Raw genomic sequence first — 27190 nt, forward strand, 5'->3', positions numbered from 1 at the left:
TGCTCCACAGACACGGGCCCCATCCTCAAAGGCCACTGTCTGGGCTCCTGTCACAGTGACCTCCTGTGCAGCCTGAAAGCCCAGCGGGCGACAGGGTCTTCCCGCCGCCCCTCAGAGGCCGCTGCTCTCACACCCCACCTGAGAGGCCAAGGTCTCCAGGCCCTGGAGGAAGGGAGGCTGTGGGCGGGTGGGTGTGCGGGCAGGCGAGGGCAGCAGGACACCTCCACGAGCCTCTCTCCCACCCCTGGGGCGCGGGGGCGGGGGGGGCGGACTCACCGTGGCAGCTGTGGAGGTGGTAGTGGCCCCTGGGACCGTTCGCTGAGGTGTCCCCGTCTGAACAGCCGTCGCCGTCCCGAGGGAAGTTGTCTGGGCAGCACCACCCAGAACCAGCTGAGGCTATGAGAGTCCAAATGAGCCCAAGGTGACCACAGGCTCTGCAGAGATGGTCCTCACGTCCCCCAGAAGGCAACAAGACCCCACAGAGGTGGAGCCCCAGATAAAAGCCCCCAGGGCAGCGGACCGAGCGCCAAGGGAAGTGAGATGGCGCACCTGGCCCAAGACCGCGAGCCAGGAAGCCCAGCACGGGGCCCAGCCTGTGTCAGGGTGGTCCGTGTAAATTATCTTTTCTCCCCAAAAACTAAAAGCAAAACAGAGAAACTACAACTGAAAATACGTCACCTGGCTCGTGCAGAGGCTGGAGACAGGGAAGGCTGGGGACATGAGGTTGTCACCAGTGTCACCTCTGGGGCGGGGGGTGTAGGCTGCGCCTCCGCCACCAGACTGGCCACTCTGCTCTCCACAAGCCGGTCTCATCAAGAAACGTCACGGAAAGGGGCTTTCAGAGCAGACGTGCGCCCCAAAAGGGCGTGTGTGTGAGCAGGGAGGGGCACATACTGAACACACTCATGGAGGCCAAGGGCGGCTGGTCACCAAGGACATCTCTGGCGACCCAAACTGCCGCCCTGGGAGCCCCCGAGGTTTCATTCCACGTGAACCATCACAACGATATTTACTGGTCTGTCCCACTAGACGCTTCCAATTTATAAATGTAGCCTTCATCATCTCTCCAAATTCCCCAACGTTACTTTCTTGTGGCTTCTGCACGCGGAGACAGCGTCCCTGAGCACAGCCACGTGCAGTGTGTCTGCTCCGCCAGGGCGCCTGCCCTCGCCAAAGTCCACTCCAGCCCCCAGGGACCCCCAGCTGCGGACACTGGCCCGTCATTCCTCACGGCCCATGCGCTCTCCCACCCGGCGCGTTCTCACAGCCCACCCTGCAACCAGAACTGCCGCACACACGCTACAAGGAAGAAAGTGTGGAAGGATGCACGGGGCAGCCGGGGGCAGTGGGGCCGCTTCTGGACGCCCAGAAAGAGCGGGGCACTTCTCATCCTGTCAGGGTTTCCCTCTACCTCAAGATACACCCCTCACGCTCCCTTCTGACAGTCCAACAGATGCGTGTTTCCCTATAGGACACCGAGACGGTGTCTGCCTGTTTTGATAAATTCACTTTCCACTAAATTTGACTCAAAAACTGATGGTGAGCTTCCGGACCTTGCCAGAGAAGTGGCGTTTCACTGTAACTGAAACTCAGACATGCCCACCCCACGGAGCCCGGGACGCATAGCACGTCCCAGGAAAGTGTCCCCGGGGGGCTCCGGCCACACACAGGTCTGCCACTTAGCTCCCGTGTGCTCCTCCAGGTGCTTCAGAGAGCAGCGTCACCCACGCAGACACCTGTAAACAGCCCCTGAAGACGAGGTACCACCAGAGGGATGGGAGCCCCGGGGCGGGGCCGGCTCCTGCCCCCTGCCCCCCGCAACCACCCCGTGCCACTCTCGGCCTCCACTTCCTCCGGGTAACTGGAACAGTGCCTAGCCCCAACACTGCGGTGGAGGCTGCACGACAATGAGCATTGCTGGCAGCGCCCCCCGGCTCCCGGCAGATGCCCAGCACACAGAGGCCCACGCTGGGCATTCGTGACAGACATGCACGAACACCTGAAGAACAGAACAGCTCGGAACCCCATTCCTTCCAGCTGCCCCGACCGCGCTGCCCAGAGCCACCTGCTGCCCCGACCAGGGGGTCCCCTCCCCTCTAAGAGAAGGGGCCAGCCGCGCCTGTGCGCGACCGCTCTTCTCAGCTTTCCAGACCAGAAGCTGAGCCATTGGCACTAGCCAAACAACCCACCAAGAAGGCGCAGAGCCTGCTCCAGAGCACTCTCCTTCCCACAGATGAAGACAACCATTTTAAGATCAAACATGCACACCAACCCCAACAGGCTGACAGGTAACGTCTCTGGACCTGGGCTTCGTTCCTGGCAAAGGGCACTGGCCGCGGGGGAGGCAGGGCAGCCAGGTGGCCAGCACGCAGGCCCTGAGGCCAGTTCCGGAAGCCCCAACCCCTCACTTGTCTGTGCCTCGCAGGAAGAGGGTGTGAGAATCCCACCCAATGGCGCACACGAGCGAGCAGTGGGAGCCCCGTTCTCAGAAGGGACCCCCATCCTCGTCCCAGCACTGACAGGTCGATGGGCGCCACACCCTCTGCTTCACAGACGCCTTTCAATCAAGTATCAACACGGTGACATTTCTGATTACGCTTCCAGCAGAGTGGGAAACTTTTAAACATGCTGCTGGTATGAAAATCCACATGGCTTTAAAGAAAGGGAAGCCTGAGCTGTCCTGTGTCAGCAGTCAGAGAAACACTGTCTTCAGGACGCCTTCCTCCCAAAGCCCAGCTTAGCACCCAGCACCCCAGCCCGCGAAGTTCCCCTGTACATGGAGTGTGCCGCACCCACGGCCACCTCACCTGCACTCCGGGTGAGCGCTGCAGCGCCGTGGTGGGCTGTACCGTCGTCGTCTGGGCCTGAGACACTTGCTTGATTATGGTTGTTGGGGTCACCTGTCGTGCAATAATAGGGGTCCCAGGTGCCTGAAAAATAAGCAAGCATCATCTAAAAGGAGCAACGAGTGACAGTAACTCCCCGCCACCCGGCGCAGCGAAATCAAACCCCTGGTACAGACCCGGACACTCTGTCCGGCGCATCAGGCCTCAAGCTACAGTCATCAACAAAGCCATCCCAATTCTAAGCTTTTCTTACCAGAGGAAAAGTGTAGGATCAAAATACGTATGTACTGTAATAAAGCTATCACTAGGCTTCTTCACCCAAGTCTACAAACAAGGTCTTTAAAGAACGCGAGTATCTGGGAATCAGTCCTTGTGCGCATTTCTCGTGCTCTTGTTCACAGCACTAAAAAAATGAGGCAGCATGCATCCCCTGGGTGCAGAGATGGGTCACAGTGCTGCGGAAGAGGAAGTAAAGGAGTGGCCAGGTAGCCCACTGACACCTCAAGCCGATGGAAAGACGGCGCGAGTCCCGAGCAAGGTGGCGCTGGTGGTGAGACGGTAACACGCACAAGTGACACCACAGGTTGTCTTCTGTCTGCACCTCACTTCACACAGCCCCACGGGCCTTGAGCACACTGTTCTGAGCTGTCCTGGATATTCAAGAAGGGGGCGCCATGTGGGTCTCCTAGCCCAACCAAGGCCTCTGTCTACAGTGCGGGCCTTCGCCTCCACAAGGGACACAGCTGACATCACAGGAATGTCAAGCCCCTGCCAGTCTCCACCTCAGTGACTAGCTGGCCAACCAGTCAAGGACAACACTTATGGCACCAGGCAGAAAGGCACCGGGAGACAGAGGAGGTGCGGGTAGCAGAAGCTGGGATGTGAACAAGATGCGCCAGCACGGGGGAACCGCTCCCCAGCCCTGATCTCTGGGGAGAGATCCCTGAGCTAAGTCCCAAAGGTCTAACCACATGTTCACACAATCTCCTGATGCTCCCACGCGCCTCCCCAACAGGAAGAGCTAACATACGCAGGGTCCACTTTGCAGAAGAGGAGACTGAGGCACAGGAGGTGGAGTCATGGGAGAAGAGGGAAGAGACAGGACGGAGTCCAGGGAACCAAGCCAGAGTTTCGCTGAGCATGGATGCAGAGCTAGCTCCTCAGAGCCTCCCAATGGTGGGCGGCATGTGGCCGCCCCTCTCCGCCCTCACAGGACACCTGCCGGACACCCCACGGGCCGCCACTGCCCGGCACGCGTGCACTCACCTGTACGGTAGAGATCTGGACGGGAGGGGCACTTGTGGGGGTTGCAGGGCGGGGCGCCATGGTGGTCTGAGGCTGGGTCTGCACGTGGGCCTGGGCCTGCATCTGGGCCAGGGCCTGCTGAGGAATCATTAACAACTGCCCGTTCTCACTCCGCACGAGGACCATACCTGGGGATAAAGGAGACCTGGCATCAGGAGACGTGCCCCCCTCCCCCACACACACACGGCCAGTGAAGGCGCCGACCCTATCACTGGGGAGCCTGGCGTCTCCGAGAAGAAAGGAGAAGCTGTAAGACAGGCAGAGTCTCTGAACTCGAAACACACTTGCCAATAAAGACAGCATCCAAGGCGGGAAGGCACACAAGGTTTTCTCCACGGGATTCAAGCAGAAGGTGAGTCTTCCTTTCAGAAGCCAGCCAGGCAGCAAAACTTCTGCGGGCCACACCACCTGCCCCACGGCCACCTGCACTGGCCTGCAGGGAGGGCCACGCACCCCTCTGGGGAGGAAGCCAGGCACAGGGCCCCATGGCCAGGCACTGTCCCCACCACGCTGCCAAGCACTGCCACCACCACTCCCGGCCTTGGCCAGGTTCCTAGGGCAGCAGGTGTCACTCGGCCCCCGGCCCCACTCCTCGTCCCTGGAGGTGGGCAGCCTGGCCTCTCCACCCCACCACTTCTCCTGGACTGGGACGTGGGAGACACAGTGTGCCCACGGCCTGGGGTCTTGTGAAGCCCGAAGCAAGCAGTCCTCCCGGGAACATGAGTCCCCTCTCGGGGGTGGGGGCAGCACCGTGCCCGCGGCTAACCTGGGACACCCACCACACAGAGACAGTGACACCCACTCACACCTCGCAGTGCTGGAGTTAAATCGCTGGAAAGTAAGTCCAATCAGTCAGATTTGGCATTAATTTTAGCTTCAAGAACCAGCAACCAATTATGTCGTAGATTCCACTAGAAACAATCTATTTTAGTGTCTAACTCTCACATTTCCCCGGACAAAGTGAGTAACAGACAGCACACTCGCGCTCACACAAGGCCCCAGCAGAAGCCCAGGGCTGCGACGCTCCAGCGGGAAAGGAGGCATCTCCACCGCGCGCAGACCGGCCTCCCACGGACTGGACTGAAGGTGGTTCTCTCCAAGGAGGGAGGGCTGGCCGAGAACCTCCTGTTAGCCTCACACCAAGGAGCATCAGGGTATTCCCTCCTGAACCAAACAGGAGCTTGAGCCACTCCAGGAAGTGACGAGGAGCCCCTGAACCTCTGGGTCCTGGCTCCTTTGACAGCCAGCAGGACATGGGAACAGAACGGCCTCTCCCTGGGCTTACAGCTACAAGCCCTGATTCAAAGGAACCACATTTATGCCCAGTAAGTAACCTTCCCTACAAAACGTCCCTTTTACAAAAAACCACGCTGAAATTTAAAAACAAAACAAAACAAAAACCAGCTGCTGCAAATAACCCACTCTGCTAAAATCTCCAAGACCTGGGAGGCCGTGAGCACACTGGGGACCCCAAAAGAGCACACCGGGTCAACTCCTCCTGATGCCAATCTCTCAAACCCACCACTCCCTCGTCGTCACCAGTCACCCTTCCATGCGGAGACCCCGCTCCTTCCCCGTGAGGACTCTGGGAAGCCAGTTGCTGACGCCACGGAGGAGCAAGGAGGACAGTAAGGCACCTGTGACTTAGCACCCCAGCTTCAAGCTGGTTAATACGGCAGTGGATGAACGTGCTTCAACAGTCAGGTGCTTTTCTGCTGAAAGCATTCCTTCCAGAGAAACTTAACGGAAGATTTAAATACTCATGAAATAGCAACGTGGCTAACACGCGAATGAAGCTGAGGCTGCATGCCGCCCGCCATGCAGCGTGCCCACGGTGACAACCGACATCTGAGAAGGAAGTGACCCCGAGACCCTAAGCAGGTAACTTCACCTCAGGTCAGCACTCAACGTATGTCCGAGTGGGCACGTAAGTGGACAGGTGAGAGTGACAGACGCAACTGGAGAGAAGGAGACGCAGCTGCTCTAACACGGCCACACAGCCACCTGCCGGGGCCCCAAATGCCCAAGACCCTGGGAGCAGCCCTGCAGCTCCGGAGGCCAAGGGAAGGCCACATGCGCGTGGGGACGGGCTCCCCAGTCTCCCCGGCTACGCTGCGCTGCAGCCACTGATCAGGCGGAAAGCACGACAGCCCGACCCTAATCACTACACTGACAGCTGCATCACAGGGCGTCAAACGCCACATTTAATGACATTATCACAGTCCCAGATCTTGTAAACTCCCACTGTAACCACTCATTTCACACACAGAAGCTGCTGTGCAGTGTCTCTTCTTGCAAAGGCCAAGAAACAGAACTCTGTTTCAAAGTCGGCACCAGGAGGCCAGCCCCTCCCCACCCCTCTGCAGGTGCAAGATGGGCTCAGGGAAGGGCTCCCGCGGGTGTGGCCCACTCCCCCTTACAGATGGGCTGCCTGACACACCAGTGTGTCCTCCTTCATAGACGCATCCAAAGCACACTCCCCCCACACACACCCCAGCAGCCAAGAGCAGGACTGCACACGGCGGGCTTCTTCGTCAGACCCCTGATACCAAAAACACACCTTCTATTTCAAACAACCCTTCAGAGCCTGTCCAGCCAAGGTGGCCAATCCCCAAAGGCAGTTCGCGGGCAGGGTCAGGAGCCACGGATGGGCCTCCCCTCTGTTCAGGACACACAGGAGCCAAACCCAGCCTGTCCGCACAAGCCGCCAGTGTCCACCTTAGCTGCGGTGTGGCAGGAGGGCCTGGGGCTGTTACCCTAACCCTAACCACCCCGATCAAGCAGACAGAACTCAGCTGTTCTGTTTTAATCATTGTAACACCTTGCTGAGAACAGCGGGTCTGTGTAGCAGACTTGAAAATTCAGAGACGTACAAGGACAACAGAAATCTGCCCAGTAAGTGCCCTCCGGTCACTGTGCACGTGGAGGACATGTGTTTGGACAGTGGTGACGAGAACACAGGCCGTGGCATTTTCTTCCCCTCACTGCTTGTATCACAAGTCAATTTCCGTGTTATTGAACATTCTTCAAAAGCACAGTTTTCAGTAGCTACATAATACTTCATCCAAGACAAATGTATAATTTCTGTATTGGTTAGGCTATTGGGCTATTTTCTGGGTTTCGTTGCTGTGAAAGCTCAGATTTTAAAATTACCATGTGCAGCATGAACGCCCTGCCGGCAGTTCCAGAGGCCACTGTCTGGCAGAGCCCCGGGCCTCCCGCGCTCAGCCGCACAAGACCCTGGCACCGCCTATGTGGGAGGCCGGGGCACCCCACGTGTGCCATCCCCGCCACTCAGCACTGGACTGCAGCTCTTCAGAATGAATCCTATCCTTCCTCAAGCACAGAGTTTAAGATAAACTCAAGGTTTTTACCCAGTGTTACAGTTTCCATGATCCCTTTCATACCAACACATTTTTACTGTATTTTTAACCAAAATGTAGGTCAGCCAAAGCTACACTACAAATTACACAGGCATTTTTGGACTCGCCTGGGAATCTCCACCTGGAAGACATCACTTCAGGGGAACGCTCCTCCGCACAACCTTCGGGAGCTGGGGACTGGGAGCTGTGGGCTTCACGCCATCCCCCGCAACCTGGCAGGCCACAGCACTCCACACATGGGCCTGCGAGGGCACCTCCCTCGGGGGAATGGCTGGAACTGTGATGACAGGAGCAGGGAACGGTCGCCTGGGTCAGGGGGACCAGACCTCCTCCCTCACCCTCCCCGCCTCAAGGGTCTCCAGTGCAGTCACCTGTCAGACCATGAGGGGAGTCCACAAAGACTCAAAAGGCAAAGCCCTCCACAATTAACCATATGCAAAATGAAACTGTCCCCCGAAAGCAGAATCTGAGGACAGGAGCCGAGAAAGGGGACAAAGCTCAGTCTGAAACACAGCTGGAGACTTCATTTCTGACTGCTGCACACCACATCGCGATCTGGAACCGCAAGGAAGGGCCTGGAAAGGGTGAGGAGGGCCAGGGACCTGCCGGCCCCGGGCTGTGGCCAGAGAAGGAGGAGGAACGTCCCTGGGGCCCAGGAGCCCAGGGTAACAGCCCCAGGCCCTCCAGCCACACAACAGCTAATGTGGACCTGGTGAAGCTGACGTAAACCACGGCCCAACTGTTCCTTTTCCACTTGTGGCTCTCTCCCTTTCAAAGCCACGGGGAAACTGTGACTCCAGAAGGGGGACGGGGGCGTGCAGGGGGCAGACATGCGTGCAGGCGGGGCTCCTGTGTGCTGGCACGGCACCCCACCTCCCAGGTCTACACGTGGAGGGGACAGCACGCACCCACTGCACCCAACTGTGCTGCTGGGGTGCTGGCTCCAAAGGGTCCACACGTGGTCCCAGGGGCCAGTCCTTCAAGAGCAGCCACTCAGTGTCACAGCCTCACCGCACTTCGGCGGCTCTGCTCCCCACACTTGTCCACAAACTGCACAAAGCTGACCATCATTTCTGGAAAACTGCCCCTGGGTTCCTGCAGTGCCACCAGACAGTGGTGCAGGACCCCCCAGCGTGCTGGGGCATGGCCTCGGGCATAAGTCCCCCCGACCAGGATCAGGGGCTCTGCTCTCCTCGAAGGCTCATCCTGTTTCCTTAAGGGGGCATCTGTGCTTGCAGGGCATCGTTCTTTCAAAACCTGTTTACTGCTGTAAAGCTCAATGTTTTCACGTTCATGTGTACAGGGGACAATTCAAGGCTCAAAGCAAGAACAGCCCAGGAGGAAATGCTGTTGCTCAAGGGTGAGGGGCAGTGACATTACTGCATTTCTACACAGTTAGCTAAAGATGAAGCTTCTGACCCAATTCATGTTCTAGCACGTGCAGCTGTCTGTACAACACAAATGCTGTTATAATGAACTTCAACTCATCCTAGCAAATACTGAAAACTACAAGCACAGCTGAGAAATGCGAAGGGAGACGCAAAGCAAAGAGCTTTACCAGGCCTTGCTCACAGGTTGGGGAAGCCAGCGGTTAACATGCCAACTCTTCCAAATGCACCTGCAGATGTAATGCAATCCACCAAAATCCCAGCACCTTTGTATGGAAACAGATAAGCTGATTCTAAAATTCCTATACATACACAAGGTCCTAGAGTAACCTAACTACCACGACAATGAATGCAGTTGAGGCTAACACGGCCCGTTTCCAAGATGCGCTAGCTAGAAAGGTGCAGTGATTGAGGCAGGACAGTGCTGGTGCAAAGTTGGAATAGCTCAGTGGAGCAGAATGGAGTCCAGAAACAGGCCCTCACAAACACGGACAACTGATTATTTTTGGCAAAGGTACAAAGGCAATTCAATGGGAAAAGGACAGTCTTTTGATAAATGGGAAACACGTGAACATCCAGATGCAAAAAGCATGGACTTGGATCCCTGCCTCACACCATCTATCGAGAGCGACTCAAAACAGATCCCAGACCTAAATGTAATAAGCCCTAGAACTCTAAATTTCTAGAAAAAACATAGGGGGAAAAAAATCTTTGTGACCTTGAATTAGGCAAAGATATTCTGGATACAACACCAGAAACACAACCCATAAAAAGAACAAATTGGTAAAGTGGACTTTATCAAAATTAAACTCTTCTGCCCTTGAGAAAACACTAAGAGAATGAAAGACCACAGGATGAAAGGAAGTCCTTGTGAGGTGCACGTCCAAGAAAAGGCTTGCATCCACAACATGGAATTCACCAAAAAATGGGCAGCAGACTCAAAGACACATTTCGCCAAAGGCAAAATGTGGATCCTCCATGTGACACCTCGACACACCCACCACATGGCCAAAAGCAGGACACTGACCATCCCACATGCCCACGCGGGTGTGGAGCCAAAACCAGAGTTCCCAGACACCACTGGTGTGCATGCATGCGTCCTGCAGCTCCCGCCAAGTCCCACACCCCCTGCCACAGGACCCATCCCTTCCACCTTAGGGTGGTCACCCAAGAAAAGGAAGAGCCAGCCTTATAAAGACTTACACACAAGTTGTTCATAGCAGCTTTATACATAAGAGCCAAACACCAGGCACAACCCAAAAGTATCCCGGCAATAAAAGGACAAGGAATTCTTGCTTATCCATAAAATGGAAAAGTACAGGTAATAAGTGATGAGCTACATACACAGCAGCATGCTCAGCCTCCCTTCACAGCTGAGTGATGGTTCAGAACCCTCCTGCCAAAGAGCTTTTGGTGGCTTCCCACAGTTCTGGGGTAAGGTGGCCCTCCCATGGCAGGCTCCCTCTGCAGCCTCAGCTCGAAGATGCCAGCCACAGAGCCCCTGCCTACCACAGGTCCTCCTTCTAGAACATTCCTTCTTCCCCGCTGCCTCTGGAGTCGGCTCAAGGCCCGCATGTTCAGAACCCACCCAGACCTCCTCAGGCGAGCCAGCGTCTCCCCAGCTGGGCCCCAGTGTCTGTGGCTCCCAGAGGCTGTGTCCCCTCAGTGTAAGCTCCCTGGGGGCAGGACCAACCCACACAGGCCGCCTTCCGATGTCTGCACGCGGAGGCAGGGAGGAGAAAATGGCTTCCAGCCGCACTCCACAGGCCAGCTGCAAACAAGCCCCGCCAGCGTAAGGGCCGTCAGCCAAGAAAAATAAAATCAGTGGCTAGTGTTCTCTCTGGTTGACGCACACATAAAGAACTGGTTTTCTGTGCTGTCAATGCTTTCAAATACTAAAGGTTAGAGAAAATATCTGAAACATTTGATCAAAACAAAAAACCAAATCTGGGGTGAGCACAGCGTGACAGCGTGTCTGTGAAAGCAGAGAAACAAAATAGCCCCAGGACAGGCAGGTCACCAACACCTGAAAACACCCTTCCGGGGGTCCACGCGGAGCAGACTGAGGCTCAGTCAGGACTCCAGAACACACCACGTTTACCTCTCCCTGTCGTCCTGATGAAGCTTAGGACAGCAACGGTTTAAAGCAGTGTGTCCCGTAGAACCCTCCCGATGCTGTGCTTACGAACCTCACCCAGATGTACACACGTGTGCACACGTGCAGGCACGTGCAGCCCAGCACGGCCGTCTGCCCTGGGACAGGCCGCTGGAGGAGACCACGGATGGGGTCCTCCCTTACAGCAAACATGTCCATACGGGTTAAACTTTTATAACGAACAAAATTTTTCCAAAAAGTCGACTAAGTTACCTATAACCACGATTGTCTTATCTACTTTAAAAAAGTGGCCAAGGGGCACCTGGCTGGCTCCATCAGTGGAGCATGCATCTCTTGATTTAGGGTCATGAGTTCGAGCCTACCTTGGGTGCGGAGGTTACTTAACAATAAAATCTCAAAACAAATTTTTTTTAATAAATAAAAAGCAGCCCAAAAAATGTATCAAGTGATTCCCAAAAGGAACACAAAGGACCAAACAGCAAAGATGCTCAGCCTCACTAATAAGCAAAGATGGGCAAATTACCACCTACATCCATTATGGTGCAGGGTGGGGTACAGGGCATACAATTCTGGGCAAGGGTCTCTTCCAGCAGCACCAATACTGTAACGCGTGTCCCCTGACCCAGAGCCTGCAGTCATGGGTCTCTGCACAGCGAGACACTCACCCAGCAAGGGACAGAGCAGACCGGTGCAGCCGACTGGCCATGTCCACACCGAGACACCACGCACCATCGAGAGGAATGTGTTCCAAATGCGCGCTGGTGGGGACGCGAGTCCTTGATACACAGCATGAAGGGACAACGGCAGAGCAACGCATGGGGCTGACTTCTGGGACATACCCGCGGGTGTGTTTAGCTATGTCCGTATGAGGAAAACACTGGTCAACGTGCACCCAGCGCTCCGCTGTCCACAGTTCTCCACATCAGCATTAGAATCACTGTCACTTAAAATCATAAAACAGAAAAATAGTACCAATAAGTGCTGGGTGACCAGCTGCCAGGAGGGTTGGGGTCCCCTCAGCCCTCTGGGGCCACCTCTACCTCCCTCCTCCCCAAGGTCCACCCCGCAGGGCTTCCAGCGCCGCCCCGTGGCCCACACACTGTCCCCATCCCTCTGGCCCCATCACAGACCCTCTGAGCCAAGGCGTTCTCTCCCACGGACATCTGCCCACCCCAAGTCCTGGACACTCCATTCTGCCTCTTGTGTCCTGGGATGGCCGGGGCCTTGCACCTCACAGACACTTACTAAACACCGAAGACTCAGAGGGTCTAAGTGGCCCTGCCCTGGGTCTAAGTCTAGCCGCATCGCATATGTCACTGCTCTCCTGGAAGGTGTAGGGAAAACACTGACCCCAGAATAGACACGCTGGCTCCCCAGAAACACGGCAGGTGGTGACGCAGCCTCCCTAACCAAGCGCCTCCAGCATCACAGCCTCGGCCCGCCCCACTCCCGCAGAGCCGGCGGCCCCATCCTTCCTAGGACGCTCGCATCTGCCCAGCACGCTTCGCCTAACGCCCTCGTCCCTGCCTGCAAGGGTGCAGCGGGAGGGAAAGGGATTGTGAGCACCAGCGGGCCTTCCTTGTGGCGCCCCTTCTGCCCCCACTAGTCCGCCAGTGCCACCTTCTCATCTTCCCACTTCCTCAAAACCCCTGAAATCCAGAGGCCTCAGGGCCTTCCCTGCATTCCTACTCCAGGAGCCCCAGGGAAACCGCACCCCCCCCAACCTTCCCGAACTCTTAGGATCAAGACTGGGCACATTTAACGCCTCTTTTTCAGTCTGAAATCCTAAAGGCCCTGCACTGACTGAGAATCTTGCTCCACACGCACATCACTGCACTCCCCTTCATCCACAGATGCAGGCACTACCGCGGTGCCCCTTCAGCCTGGACCAGAGGAGGCTCTGCTCCCAGTCTGTGCCCCCCATCCCACCCACAGAAGCCCAGGGTCACTTCTGCCCTCAGCCCCAGTCCACCCTGCCTTTCCTTCACTTCCCTGGCCCTGCCACTCTCTTGACTTTCTCTTCTCCTAGTAGGGGTACTTTTGTTAGTCACCCTAAGTTCTTTCTAGTGTGAAACATGTGTAAATAAACGAAGAACAAACAAGTAAATGCTCCCAGCAAAACCTCAGGAATGCAGTCACAAAGCAGGAGAGAGGAGCCACCGGGAGGCAGGTGCCTGAAGAACCCACCTCTCTCCCCGGAGCTCTGCAAATAGGACACGCGGCTCTGCACGAACACCAAGGCGGAGAATGCACAGGACACTTTGCAAGAACATTCTGGATTCCTGTCAAGATCAGTAAGCAAAGAGAAACGAACCCTCCCTTTCAGGGTTATCCACAATGGCATTCTACTCAGCAACGTCTGCTTCCTCAGACGGTCAGTATCATCTTCTGGAATCCCAAATCCACAGGCCCATCCGCACCGAGACAAGCATCTGTGCTCTCTCATGTGTTTGGCTGGCTAGTGAGCCAGCAGGAGCCAGGGGGGCTGGAGAAGAGGGGCTAATCTGGAAGTGTCAAAGGCGTGGTGAGACGAGCAGCTTGCTGGGCCAGACAGAGCTATCCGCGCCACAAAACAAGGCTCGGGGGGCCAGGCTGGAGGTCCACCCAGGGCCCGGGTCTGCAGCAGCTAAACTACTCAGAGCGCCCTGCTTGTTGTGAAAAAGCCGTAGACAGTGCTAACACTGCACAATTTCAAGGAAACTGAGGTCAAGAGGCAGATGCTATGCACTTTACATATTTACAGCAAAACTTCAGCTCTCCAGAACTCAAGCCCCCTGGCAACCTCACTTAGACCACTGAAGAGGAGGAAGCACAACAAGGGACTCTGAGCAGCCTAACTACACCCATTCGCTCCGTCAGCCAGCAAATACCCACTGAGGACCCACTACGTGCCAGGATGCACCAGAAACACAGCCAGGGGCACCACTCCTGTAGCTTCCTTCATGGTGGGGAAGGCAGGCACCAGTCAAGAACCCCACCGTATCTGATCAATGCTACGGTCAATCGATGCTGTGGAGGAGAGCTGCTCAGCACTGTAAGAGCACACAACCTGGGGAAACTTCTGGACCTAATCTGAGGGGCCTAACAGGTGTCATGGAGGAAGCAGCACCGTAGCATCCCAGGAAGGAGTGAGGCCTAGCCACCAGGAAGGGGAGGGAGAACGCACCTGTCCCAGCAACACGGGCAAGGACACAGTGAGGGTCAGTGGGGAAGAGCGCAGAAAGGGGACCCAGAGGGCTGAGATCCACAAGCGGGAGAGTGAGGCCCCAAGGCCCCAGGCAGGAGGGGCGAGGGGCCCGGAGCGGTTGGGAAGGAGAAGCTGGGGGCTCCTAGCTGACGGCTTCGGTACTCTCCCCAAAGTGTGGGGGTACAGCTGGAAAAGCCAGAGGACAAGGAGCGCACAGGTGGGAGGAAGAAGGTGCTGGCAAGCAACACTGTTCAGTTTGAACACGAAGGCAAATCCCAGTTTGCAGAAAAAGCTCTGATAAGCTCGACATCCGCTCATGACTACAGAATAAATATCCCCGCCAAAAAAAAGCAAATAACCTCGGAAAATTAGCAATGAGAAGGAGCTTCCTTCCTTAACTTGATGAAGGGAATCTACAAACTATCATCTCCAATGGCAAATCTTTAGAAGCATTCCCTTTGAAATCAGGAGTAATTCACAGATTCCGGTCATCACCCCTTCTACCCAAGACCCCAGCAAGCCCACAGCCCAGAGGACAGGCCAGGGAGCTAGCATAAGAATTTGAATGAAATAAAACTGTCATTAATTGTACAGAAAAGGGGGCGTCTGGGTGGCTCAGTCATTAAGCGTCTGCCTTCGGCTCAGGTCATGGTCCCAGGGTCCTGGAATCGAGCCCCGCATCGGGCTCCCTGCTCAGCGGGAAGCCTGCTTCTCCCTCTCCCACTCCCCCTGCTTGTGTTCCTTCTCTTGCTATGTCTCTCTGTCAAATAAATAAATGAAATCTTTAAAAAAAAAATTGTATGGACGAGGACTCTCCATGCGTAATACCTAAATATATTACATACACTTTTTTTAATGAAAGCATTTAATAAGATTGCTAGACATCGATCAACATCCAAAATTCAACTACAATTCAACATATCATCAACAAAAATTAGAAAATGTAACCCTTCTTTTGCTTTTTTTAAGCAGGCTCCACGCCCAGTGTGCCAGCACAGAGCCCAACACGGGGCTTGAAGTCACAACCCTGAGGTCAGGACCTGAGCAGAGATCAAGAGTCGGACGTTCAACCGACTAAGCCAACCAGGAGCCCTAAAAATGCAATTCTTAAAAACTACTATTTACAGCACCCTGGAATGAATCTAACAAAACATGTGCAAGACCTAGGTAAAAAAAACATGTGCAAGACCTGGATGACACTTGACTGAAAGATGTTATAAAAGATCTAAACAGAATGATAAACCATACTCATGAACACATAGACATTATGCCACAGATGTCAATCCTCCCCAAACTGACCCACAGATCAGTACAATCCCAGTCGAAGCAACTACAGGACTTTCATGGGCCTCTAATAATTGACTGACAAATGTAGAAGCAAGACGAAAATGCCAAGGCGAGCACAGACGATTCTCAGGGAGATGCAGGTGGGGTACTGCCCCAGAGCGAACACACAGCCTCACCTTGGGGACACGGTGGTACTGAGGGAAAGACACACAGACAAACCAAGAGAGCACCACTGAGAGCCCAGAAACAGACCCTTACATATAAAACTTGCACTACTGCAGAGGGACGCACAGGTCAGCAAGGTAAGGAAGGTCCATTCAAAGAAAGAGCGCTGCGTGACTGCTGGAGGACAGGTAAGCGGCCCAAGCTCTGCCACACCACGCACAGCCCGGTGCCCACTTCCCAGGAACGGAAGACACAGGAGCGGAAACACACACTGAGATGTCAGAAGAAAATACAGGGGAATATCCCTATGACCTTGGGGTTAGAAAGAGCATATTAAGGACGCCTGGGTGGCTCAGTAGGTTAAGTGTCTGCCTTCAGCTCAGATCAGGATCCCAGGGTCCTGGGATCAAGCCCTGCATCAGACTCCCTACTTGGCAGGGAACCTGCTTCTCCCTCTCCCTCTGCCCCTCCCCGCACGCGCGCGCGCTCTCTCTCTCTCTCTCTCAAATAAATAAATCAAGAGAATTTTTTTTTTTAAGATTTTATTTGACAGAGACGCGGACAGAGGGAACACAAGCAGGGGGAATGGGAGAGGGAGAAGCAGGCTTCCTGCCGAGCAGGGAGCCCGATGCGGGGCTCGATCCCAAGACCCTGGGATCATGACCGGAGCCGAAGGCAGACGCTTAACGACTGAGCCACCCAGGCGCCCCCAGAATCTTTAAAAAAAAAAAAAGATAGCTGACCTAGCTGGTGATTTAAAAAAAAAAAAAAAAAAAAAAAAGAAGGAGCATATTAAACATGACCCAAAAAGGCGCTTTACCATAAAGAGAAGACAGATCAGTGCAGCCATATGAGAACTGAGAACCCCACTCCCCACATGACGAAGAAAGAGAAAAGGCTGGCCGTCAATGAGAAGCGCCCCGGCCACACACAGCCTCGAAGGAATCATAACTGGAATACAGATGAACTCTCACAGACTGCGAAGAGAACATTCCAACCATGGCCAGAATGCAGCCGATCCACAGCATGAACTGCACCCCACAGTGAGAGGGGCACGCACAACGCCCCTCAACATCTCAGCAGCATCCCACTACGTGGGGGAGGCCGGACACACAAGTTCATGTCTACGCAGTAAGAGGGTGACAGAGCAGATGAGTAGCTGCCAGGGGTAACTACCAAAGGGCTTGGGGAGGGGTCTACACCTTGAGTGCAGTGACAGTCACACCATGTATGTGTTTGTTAAAACTCATGAAACCATACACTCAACAGGGTCAAAGTTGCTTTACCTTACCACAAAGGTAAAGCCGTGGGGCGCCACTGCATACCCACTAGCAGTGAGACTGCAACAGGCTGGCCTTGTGCGCCCCCGCCCCAGACGAAGTGTATACTCCCACAACCACTCAGGAAAAGCGTGGTGGTTTCTGAGGAGCCTGAACACAGGCTCGCCCCGTGACTCAGCAATCCCACTCCTAAGATTTTCCTGGGAGAAAAGAACGTGCACACGTATGTCCACACGCAGCCCTGCCCACTAATGCTCAAGGACACTTCACTCATTCCTGCCCAAACCAGGAAACCCAGCTGTCAGAGCCTTGTGAGTGGACTGACACGTGTGTGCAGCAACGGGGGTGAACTCAGCACAGCGTGCGAAGAAGCTAGACATGATCACGATGTGCAATCCCATCTCTGTGAAAGTTCAGAAAGGCAACCACAACTACAGAGACACAAAGCAGAAGTCGGCCTGGCCCAGGTGTTCTGTCAACGAGGGGGCATGAGAGGCTGTTGGGGGTGAATGGAACATCTGCATCCAGGGTGTGATGTTGGACAGTCAGGTGTACACACTTCTCAAAATAGTCTGCATGCTCAAAACAGGTGCATTCTGTGGCCTGTGTTTCATGGGCCCTCCCCCCCACCCCCAAGAAAAGTTTTATGTGTGCTGAGCTATATTTAAAGGTGAGCCTCCCCAGCCCTCAGATCCCATGGACCTGGCTGGCACATCGCCAGGAGGCTGAGTCACCCCCGTTCCGACAGCACAGCAGAGGGGGGGCGGGGGCGAGCCACGCCGGGGTCCCTCTCAGCTTGGAGGGAAGGACCGCCCAGCTGGCCCCCACCTGCAGCCCAGAGCTCCCTGGCACGGCTGGCTTGGGCTGAGGGTGTGCTTCTCGCTGCAGCCCAGGGAAATCAAATGTGTTTTTGGACCATTCCTTCCAAAAGTATCCTGAAGGTCTTAGTTACTGGCACCAGGCAAGAAGGTGTCACTAGTAAGAGTAATTCCTTCTCTGACATAACTACACATAAAATTTAGTTTTTCAAATAAAACAAAATGCCACCGGAAGATGACCTCCAGGTTTCATCATCAAGGAAAAAAATCAAGGCAAACGTCAGTGTATACAAGCACGTCCGGCATGAGGGAAGAGTTTGTGCGCAGGTGTGAACACGCTCATTTTTACAAAAAGAAATACTGAACGAATGGCCCAGAAACCAATGAAAATAAAAATTCTGAACCGTCTCTGTGGACAGGAAGGAGAGGACAGACGAGAGGCGTCCGAGGACCCCGTGCTCGGGCCGTGGGCTGGCTTCCCTTGCAGAACACGAGCGCCACACAGACAGAACCAAACTGCGTATCAAACTGGTAACAAAACACAAAGAAAAAAGAACTATTTCAATGGAGTTTGAACAGCAAAAAACCTTAAACTTGAGTTTTGCCGTTTAATTCTGAAACTCCAAGTATATGGCGGGACGGGCCAGGCGGACAAACGGGGTTAGGTCATGAGACCCAAGCTTCTCTGCGCAAAAGGGAAGAGGTAGAAGTACAATCTCAAAGAACTTGGGGACCTGCTGTGTTAGCGACCTGAACGGGGCACCGCAGCACTTCTCTCAAGGCCCCAGAAGCGGCGCCCTGCCCAAGCGGCGTGCCCAGACCACCAGGCTGAAGGAAGGGCCGGCTCACTGCTGATGGGGGCGGGGCGGGGCCGTGCCCCAACGCCTGCCCCCACAGCTGGTGGGGAAAGGGGCCACCCCCGTACACCCCCCGAGGATGACCCGCCCGCCCACACATGGAAGTTAATCCCAGGCACCAAGCCCAGCCACACAGGCAGGAGAGAGACAGCGGAGTGGCCCCGCCAACACGTAAGCGCACCGTGAGAGCCACCAACGTGCCCCCACCCGCCACCTGCCACACTCACACCTGCCAACGGGCCTGCTGCCTCTTCCACCCCTGTGACCACTTTCCCACCAGCTGCTCCCAGAACACAGGCTCAGCACACTGTCGGGAAAGTTCTGCCGGCACTCCAGGGCTACCCTGTCCCTCCTTGGAGGGGCCTCCCTGAGCCCCTTCTGCTCCACACCCCACCCTGCCTCACTTGGGGAGCAGACACGTGGGTGTGCTAGAGCTCTGTGCAAGTGGGCACGTCGCCCGCCCCTCCTGGCAGCACCCCTCCCACCTGTCACATGCCCAGCACGTAGCTGGCACTCGGTAAGTACACATCCGTTAAAGCCATGTAGTTTTTAAGTAACCACAATAGTCGAGGACCCGGGAAGTTTTAGAAAGGAAGCAACACGTCAGGGACAGTTACAACAGTCGCTTGGTGACAAGACCACGGATTACTCTTCATGTGTTTCCTGGACTCTCTGGTCCTTGTCAAATCCCCTATGATGAGTGTGTATCACAGCCCTGCTCCCTCCCCCCCAGTCTCAGCGACGGGGTCCCCCTGGCGCAGGGTCAGAAGGTCAGGGGCACCCCCGCACCGCATCACCCGCCCGCGTCGCTCACGTGGCTTCATCCCGTCCTCACCTGTCACGGGAGGGTGAGCACAGGACGAGAAGCTGTTTTCCGAGCCAGAGGCCACATTCACACAACTTTCATCACCGACACAGCCTGATAGCTGTCCTGTGTCCTCCGCGGTTACCGACACTCCCTGGCTGTGCCCAGGTCATCACTGACCCTGGACCACGGGTGCGTGCGTGGGTGCGTGCGGAGGAGAGCACACGGCGCGTGCAGGCTGTGGCTCTGCCCTCGGCCTCGGGGTCCACGGGGTCTGCGATGGATCCCCCACAGAGAAGGTGGGGGGGATTGCTGTATTTAGTTGGAAAGAAAGCAGCTATCTGAAAACCAGATGTGTGCTTGTAACTCCAGACTAGGGAGGCTGTGCCTTCCAATGGCCACACTGAGGCGGACAGGCGTGCAGGAAAACCTCAGACACATCTGTGAGGTCAAGTACACAGCAAGCTCCTGACTGACACGTCACTTCCTCCCCCAAAGACTAGAAAGATACCTCCGTCTGAACAGAACCAAGATGGACTGGACTCAGGTGGTCCCTGGGGGACGATGGCCCTTCTCCATGCACAGCCAACAACCTCTCCTCGAGGCACACTGACACTTCCAAGTGCTATTTTCATCGTAAGAAAAGTTTAAGGATCCAGTATCAGACCTAACCAGCCATCAGTGAAGCCGTTTCCAATACGCTCCCTCCCGCTTGGCCACACCCCGCATCCCGCTCCGCGCACCCGCTCCGCCCGACCCCGCACCCCGCTCCGCCGCACCCCGCTCCCTGCTCTGCCGCACCGCCTCTGCTGTACCCACTCCACTGTACCCCGCAAACAAATGAGGACTCCCACCGCAGCTCATGACCCCTCCTCCTGAAACAATGCGCAGCACCAAGGCAGAGAAAGAGGCCCCGTGACCTTTCTTTCTGAAATCTAGTTTACAAGGAATATAGTCCACCCATTTTAAGTGCACAATCTGAGAGTCTGAGCAAACAGGCACAGTTGTGTAGTCACCACCGCAACCAAGGCCTGAACCATTTCCATCAGTTTACAAAGACCCCTGGCGCGGCGAGGAGACACCCAGGGCAGGCGACCTCTGTGGTTACCCTCAGCTTCTCCTGGAGTCTCGCAGGAATGGAGTCACGCACCAGGTGGTCCCCTGAGCCTGGCTTCTTGCACTTGGCAGAGTGTTTTTAGTTCCCTCCACATGGCTACAGGTGTCATTATCACCGAGTACTGAGTACTCAGTACCGAGTACGGGCAGGCCACATGCCGTGCACCTGACGGACACGTAGGTTACTTCCAATTTAGGCTCTTTGTAAATAAGGCTGCTGCAAATGCCCCCAACGAGTCTCGTGTGAACGGAAGGGCTGCTTGCCACAGCAAGTACACGGCCATGCTCTTTCCTCCTCTGGGGCACTGGCCCCAGTGGCCAGCAGGCTCCACGACCCCCACACCCACCGGCAGGAGGTTCAGCCGGTCCTCATGGTCCTGGCCACATTAGTGGGCGTGGAAGCGATGGGGTGCCCCACTGGGGCTGCAGTTTGCACTTCTCGGGTAACCAATGATGTCAGCATCTCTTCATATGTTTGAGGGCCATTTTTATCCCTTCTTTAGGTCTATTCCAACCTTCTGCCCATTCTTAACAGACAGAGCTGCCTGTCTTATGACCACTGAGTGAGAAGAGTTCTCCCTGTGCTCTGGACACAAGTTCTCGGTCACATACATCGCCCCACTCCAGAGCCTGCCTTCTAGTTTCTGAATGTCTGTCAACTAGCGAAAGTTTTCTTCTAATTCTGAAGTCCAGTGTACCGATCTTTTCCACTGAGGTCCAGGCTGCCTGTGTCCGAGGAAATCTTGTACTAACCATGGTCATAAAGATCCCCATCTATGACTTCAGTGCAGGTAGGACACACTGCCACTTCTGGGGACTCCGTGGCCAGTGTCTGCAGTCCCACAGTGGACAATCCCAGAGCCCATGCTCTGCTTCTGTTGACATCCTTCTTCTCCACAGTGGCACGCCACAGCCTGAGCAGGCAGGCACTGAGAGCCGGGGACGACTCACTCTCAGCTGGGAGTCTACAAGACCACACGGCAACGACCCACTGTCCTTGCCTTACTTTCCTGCCCCCTGAAACAGGAACCCTAAACAGAAACTAAGTTTGCATGCAAGAAAAGTGAAGACTAACCAAAGCAAAGCAGGACAACGTCTTTGTTGGACTCAGTCTGAAAACCATATGCAGAGAGAGTGCGAGGGGCAGTCTCATTCTAACCAAACAGACTTAAACGCATGGGTGGTAAAATCTTACAAGAGGGACACCTGCCCAGGACACTTTAGCACTTAGTCCTCCTGTGTCGTAAAGGGAGCATGCATGCCGCCCAACCCCAAAGTGCTTCCCCCCCACTTTAGAGTAAGTCGGGCTTTGCCACAAGGAAAGTGAGCCCTGGTTCCCATGGTAAGAGCACGGCAGACTACGGGACAGATGCTATCAAGTTTCAGGCCTATGGAAGGTGACACAGTTAAGGGAGCAGTGGCTTCCTGTATCAATACCAGCACTCAGAACGCCCCACCAGGACCCCCAAACATAGGGGCTGCCAGATTAACAAGCATCACCCATGATCCTGTTTCCTCGGGATCTCCCACATCTAGGGCTGCTCCCAGACCTTCTCTCTTCCTACCTCTACCCTTCTGCCAAGACTCATCCCCCCACCCCACCGTGGCCACCCCAACCGTGTTTGGCCACCATGCCCACTCTGTCCCACACGGAGATGCCCCCTCGTTGGGGAGGGTCACTTTCCAACACAAGTACCAAAAATCACCCCTGAAAGTCCCCTAAGCCCTTGCAGGTCTTGGGCTGAGCCAATTCCTTCCTGCAGGGATGCAGCCAAATCCTCCCGGGTACTGGAGCACACCTGAACCCCAGACCAAAGAGGGGGCTTGCCTTTGGGAAGTGTGCTGTACCAAAAACACTTTTCTAAAAACAATGAACTCATGCTCAGAGGTGGACAAGAGTGGCAGTCTAAGGCTACCCTAAGCTCTCCTGGGGCACTGCTAACTACCCAGGTTATGGCTCCGGGAGCTCAAGGGTTGAGGGGACTTGCCCCACTAGCCGGCAGTGGAACCTGGCTCTCACAGGAGTCCCACTGGTGGCTGTCATCACTTGAGCTCCTGACTGACCGCGGCTCAGGACAGCAACAGGTAGAACCACCTGCAGAGTCAAAGTGGACTTCCCCTCCTCCCAGGGCTCGTCCCCCTCCAGCCCTCCCCTCCCCGGCAGCCAGCTCTCCAGCCCTGGCAGAAGCCCCATCCACTCCCCTGCACATGCTCATCCTGCTGGCTCCAGCAACAGCAATTCTGACTGCCCCCCCCCCCCCCCGCTTCACCTGTGCCATCCAACAGACCCTGTCTCCAGACACAGCAGTGCTAACACATGCCCCCACTGGGCAATCATCATGACTGGTTTCCAAGCCAGGGAGGGGCAAGCAGGCCCAGGGTCTCCAGTGAGCAGGGAGGCTCTAAGCAAAGTACCTCACCAACCTGCGCCTCAGCTACCTGTCTGCAAAAGGGCAGTGGGGAGTGCAGGAGACATGCACAGTGCCTGGCTTTGCTGTCCCACCCCCAGTGGGCGGAGAACTCACGGGCACTCTTCTGGGTCCATCTTACCCTCTACCTCCTGTTACAACCTGTCCCCTGGTCCTTCACCTCACACAGGTAATGTCTCTTAGCGTCCCCATTCCCACCTGACTAAACGAAGGCAGACTTCCTGAGACCCGGATATGGCACAAGTATCCTAAGGCTTTCCCTGCCTGGCTCCCTCCTTTGACCTCCCAAGGAGGCTGCTCACTGACTGCTCTTCCCAAAATAACCCCGTTCATAAAAACTCTCAGTAAACCAGGAAAAAAGAGGAACTCCCTCAACCTGACAAAGACGATCCACAAAAATCTTACAGCTAACATCCTACTTACTGGTGAGAAAGTCAAAGCTTTCCTACTAAGATGAGAAACATGGCAAGGAGGTCTCTTCTCGCTGCCACTCCTCCACACAGTACTGGGAGTCCTAGCCAGTGCAACACAGAAGAAATAAAAGGTGTACAGATCGGAAAGGAAAAAACAAAACACTGTCTTTGTTCACAGATCACAGGATCATCTAGGTAGAAACCCCCCCAAAATAATGACAAAAGAAACTCCTGCAACTAAACAATGGCGATAACGAAGTTGCAGGATACAAAGTTAGTTTACAAAAGCCAATCATGTTCTCATACTAACAATGAACAGAGAATTTGAAATTAAAACACACTGTCACTTACCACCCTAGCACCCCAAAAACATGAAATACTTAGGTATATACCTAACAAAAGACATACAAGATCTATGTAAAGCCAACTAAAAAACTCTGATGAATTAAATCACAGAAAAACTAAATAAATGGGAGAGACATCCCATGTTCATGGATAGGAGGACTCGATATTGTCAGGATGGCAGTTCCTCCCCACTTGATCTATGGATTTACTGCAGTCCCAAACTCCCAGCAAATTATTTTATGGATACTGACAAAGAGACTCTAAAGTTCGCACAGAGGGGCACCTGGCTGGCTCAGTCAGTTAAGCATCTGCCTTCAGCTCAGGTCATTATCCTGGGGTCCTGCGATCAAGCCCCATGTCAGGCTTCCCTGCTCAGTAGAGTCTGTTTCTCCCTCTGCCCCTCCCCCCACTCATGCTCATTCTCTCTCTCAAATAAATAAAATCTTTTTTTAAATAAATAAATAATAAAGTTCTCACGGAGAGAAGGCAAAAGACCCAGAGCAGCCAACGCAGTACAGAAAAACAGAGCTGGAGGGTGACTACCCGACGTCAAGACTTCCGGCAAAGCCACAGCAATCACGCCCGTGTGTCCCACAGAAGAGACTGACAGACCAGTGGGGCAGAGCAGAACCCCGAAACAGGCCCCAGGAATACAGTCAACTGATGTTTGACAAAGGAGAGAAGGCAGCGCAATGGAGCAGAGACCGGCTCTTCCGTAATCGGTGCCGAGCCCACCCGGCGTCCACCTGCAGAAAAACAAATCTAGATGCAGTCTCACACCCTTCACGAAAATTCACTCCAAGTGGGTCACAGACTTAAACGTAAAGTGCAAACTATCAACTCCTAGGTGATAACCCAGGAGGAAATCCAAGTGACCTTGGGGATGGCAATGACCACAACACCAAGTCAGGATCCGTGAAAGAGAAAGCTGACAAGCTGGAGCACGTGAGAATTAACGTCTGCTCTCCAAAAGACGACACCACGAGAGTGAGAAGACAAGCCACAGCCTGGAAGAAAACATTCGCCAAAGAAACATCTGATAAAGGACAGTCATCCAAAATACAAAAACACAATCAACCCAATTAAAACATGGGCCCGAGACCCGAACAGGCCCCTCGCCACAGAAGACACACAGAGGAGCACCCGAACACACGCTCCTCATCCCGTGTCATCAGCAAAATGCCCATGACAACGGCAGCGAGACGTCTACACACCCATCAGAAGGACCCAAACCCACAATGCCGACAACACCGAACACAGGCCAGGACGCGGGGCAGCAGGGGTTCTCATGCGTTGTGGGTGGGAAGGCAACATGGCGCAGCCTCTTCCAAAGACAATTTGGTGTTTTGCTGCAAAACTAAACATACTCTCACCATACGATCCAGCAATCGTGTTTCTTGGTATTTACCCAAAGGAGTTGAAAACTGATATCCACATAAAAAGTTGCACACGGATGTTTATAGCAGCTTTATTCATAATTGCCAAAACTTGGAAGCAACCAAGATGCCCTTCAGTAAATGATGGATAAATACACTGTGGTAGATGCACAACATGGAATATTAATCAGTGATAAAAAGAAATGAGCTCTCAAACAATGGAAAGACAGGGCAGAACCATAGAGGTACATCACTAGGTGAAAGAAACCAATCTGAAAGGCCACACACTGTGTGATATCAACTGTATGACATTCTAGAAAAGGCACAACTATGGACAATAAAAAGATCAGTGGTTGCCAGGGGTCAGGTGCTGGGGAGGGGTGAACAGGTAGAACACGAAAGATTTTTTTTTTTAACACATAATGTGTTATTTGTTTCGGGGGTACAGGTCTGTTATTCAACAGTCTTAACATAATTCACAGCGCTCACCGTAGCACATACCCTCCCCAGTGTCCATCACCCAGCCACCCCATCGCCCCCACCTCCCTCCCTTCCAGCAACCTTCAGTTTGTTTCCTGGGATTAAGGTCTCTCTCCCTCTCTGGTTTTGTCTTGTTTCATTTTTCCCTCTCTTCCCCTATGATCCTCTGCCTTGTTTCTCAAATTCCACATATCAGTGAGATCATATAATTGTCTTTCTCTGATTGACTTATTTCGCTTAGCATAATACCCTCTACTTCCATCCACATTGTTACAAATGGCAAGATTTCATTTTTTTGATGGCTGTAATATTCCACTGTATATTATATACCACATCTTCTTTATCCATTCATCTGTTGATGGACATCTGGGCTCTTTGCATAGCTTGGCTATTGCGGACATTGCTATGAATACTGGGGTGTAGGTGGCCCTTCAGATCACTACATTTGTATCTTTGGGGTAAATACCCAGTAGGAGCACAAAAGATTTTAAGGGCAGTGAAAATACTCTGTCTGATACTTTGTAACGGTGGATACATGTCTTTACGCATTTGCCCAAACCCACAGAATGTACACACAGAGATGAACCTAACATAAGGACCCTAAGTGATGATGAGATGGTAAGTGCTAGTTCATGGATCGTAACAAATGTACCCTCTGTTGGGAGATGTTGACAGTGGGGAGGCTGTGCATGTGGGGGGCAGGGCACATATGGGGAAATCTCTGTACTTTCCTCTTAAGTTTGCTGTGAACTTTAAACTGCCCTTAAAAAAAATAAGTTATTTACAAAACAAAAACAAAAACATGATATCTGCTTTTGTTGTTACCTGGAGACTCCAGGGCGGTACCCCAAACCGCCTTAAGAAGTAGCCTGTGGGTAGCTGGCTGACCCGTAGAATTATCTGTCTGCCACACCTCTTCCCCCCGCCTAGAGCCCACGAAGCCAAGAGTAAAGGAAGGCACGCGGCGCCACACGTCCAACAGAAGGAGCAGACAGAAGGCCAAGGTTCCGGCAGAGACAGAAGGAAGAAAGCAGACTCCAGAAAGAAGCGCAGGAAGGGTCTTTCCAACACCCCCAGGGGCTCAGGGCAGGATAGCCAAGCTCTAGACAGCAGAACTAATAGCCACAAGATCCTTTCCTAAAAAAACAGAGGACATTCTGGCATCAGGAAGTCTCCTGTCTAGTCCCACCTGACCACCACTAGATGAGGGGTGCCAGGGTGCCACAATGGCTCTCCATCCTTCCTTTGTACCACGTTCATACCAGCCGGGACCAGCAGACACTTCATAAAAGGCTTCGACAAGACAGACACAGGCGGCACCTACTACGTGAGCAGTCCCGTCCTGGGTGCTCGGCATCGGTGGGGACCCTGCCTCACGAAGCAACCCAGGAAGAGTAGGAAAGGGGGGCCACCCAACACAGGGGAGGACACATGTAAACAAGCTACCAGACACAAGAAAATGCTCTTGACAAAATAAAAGGAAATTAAGAAAGAGAGAACAGGCAGGAAAATATTGAGAAGGGAGGAAATTCCCCCCAGTGTCACAGCACCCGCTGCCCTCCAGCTGTAGGCTTGGAACACAGGTGCAGGCAGG

General features: G+C 54.1%; 1 protein-coding gene across 2 annotated transcripts in view; it reads right to left on the reverse strand.

Annotated features, from left to right (window-relative positions):
• Positions 1–27190, reverse strand: part of TAF4 (TATA-box binding protein associated factor 4) — a 67879-nt gene that overhangs the window by 25397 nt on the left and 15292 nt on the right. For both annotated transcript variants that reach the window (XM_028091200.2, XM_088026822.1), the window contains exons 2-4: positions 4113–4279; positions 2808–2930; positions 277–396 (exon numbers count right to left, since the gene is read on the reverse strand). In XM_028091200.2, coding sequence (XP_027947001.2) covers positions 277–396; positions 2808–2930; positions 4113–4279 — 410 coding nt within the window. The remainder of the gene's footprint in view (positions 1–276; positions 397–2807; positions 2931–4112; positions 4280–27190) is intronic.

Source organism: Eumetopias jubatus, unplaced genomic scaffold (assembly GCF_037043125.1).
Source record: "Eumetopias jubatus isolate StellerSeaLion01/CBP00866 unplaced genomic scaffold, mEumJub1_p1.0 scaffold_9, whole genome shotgun sequence".
NCBI lineage: Eukaryota > Metazoa > Chordata > Mammalia > Carnivora > Otariidae > Eumetopias > Eumetopias jubatus.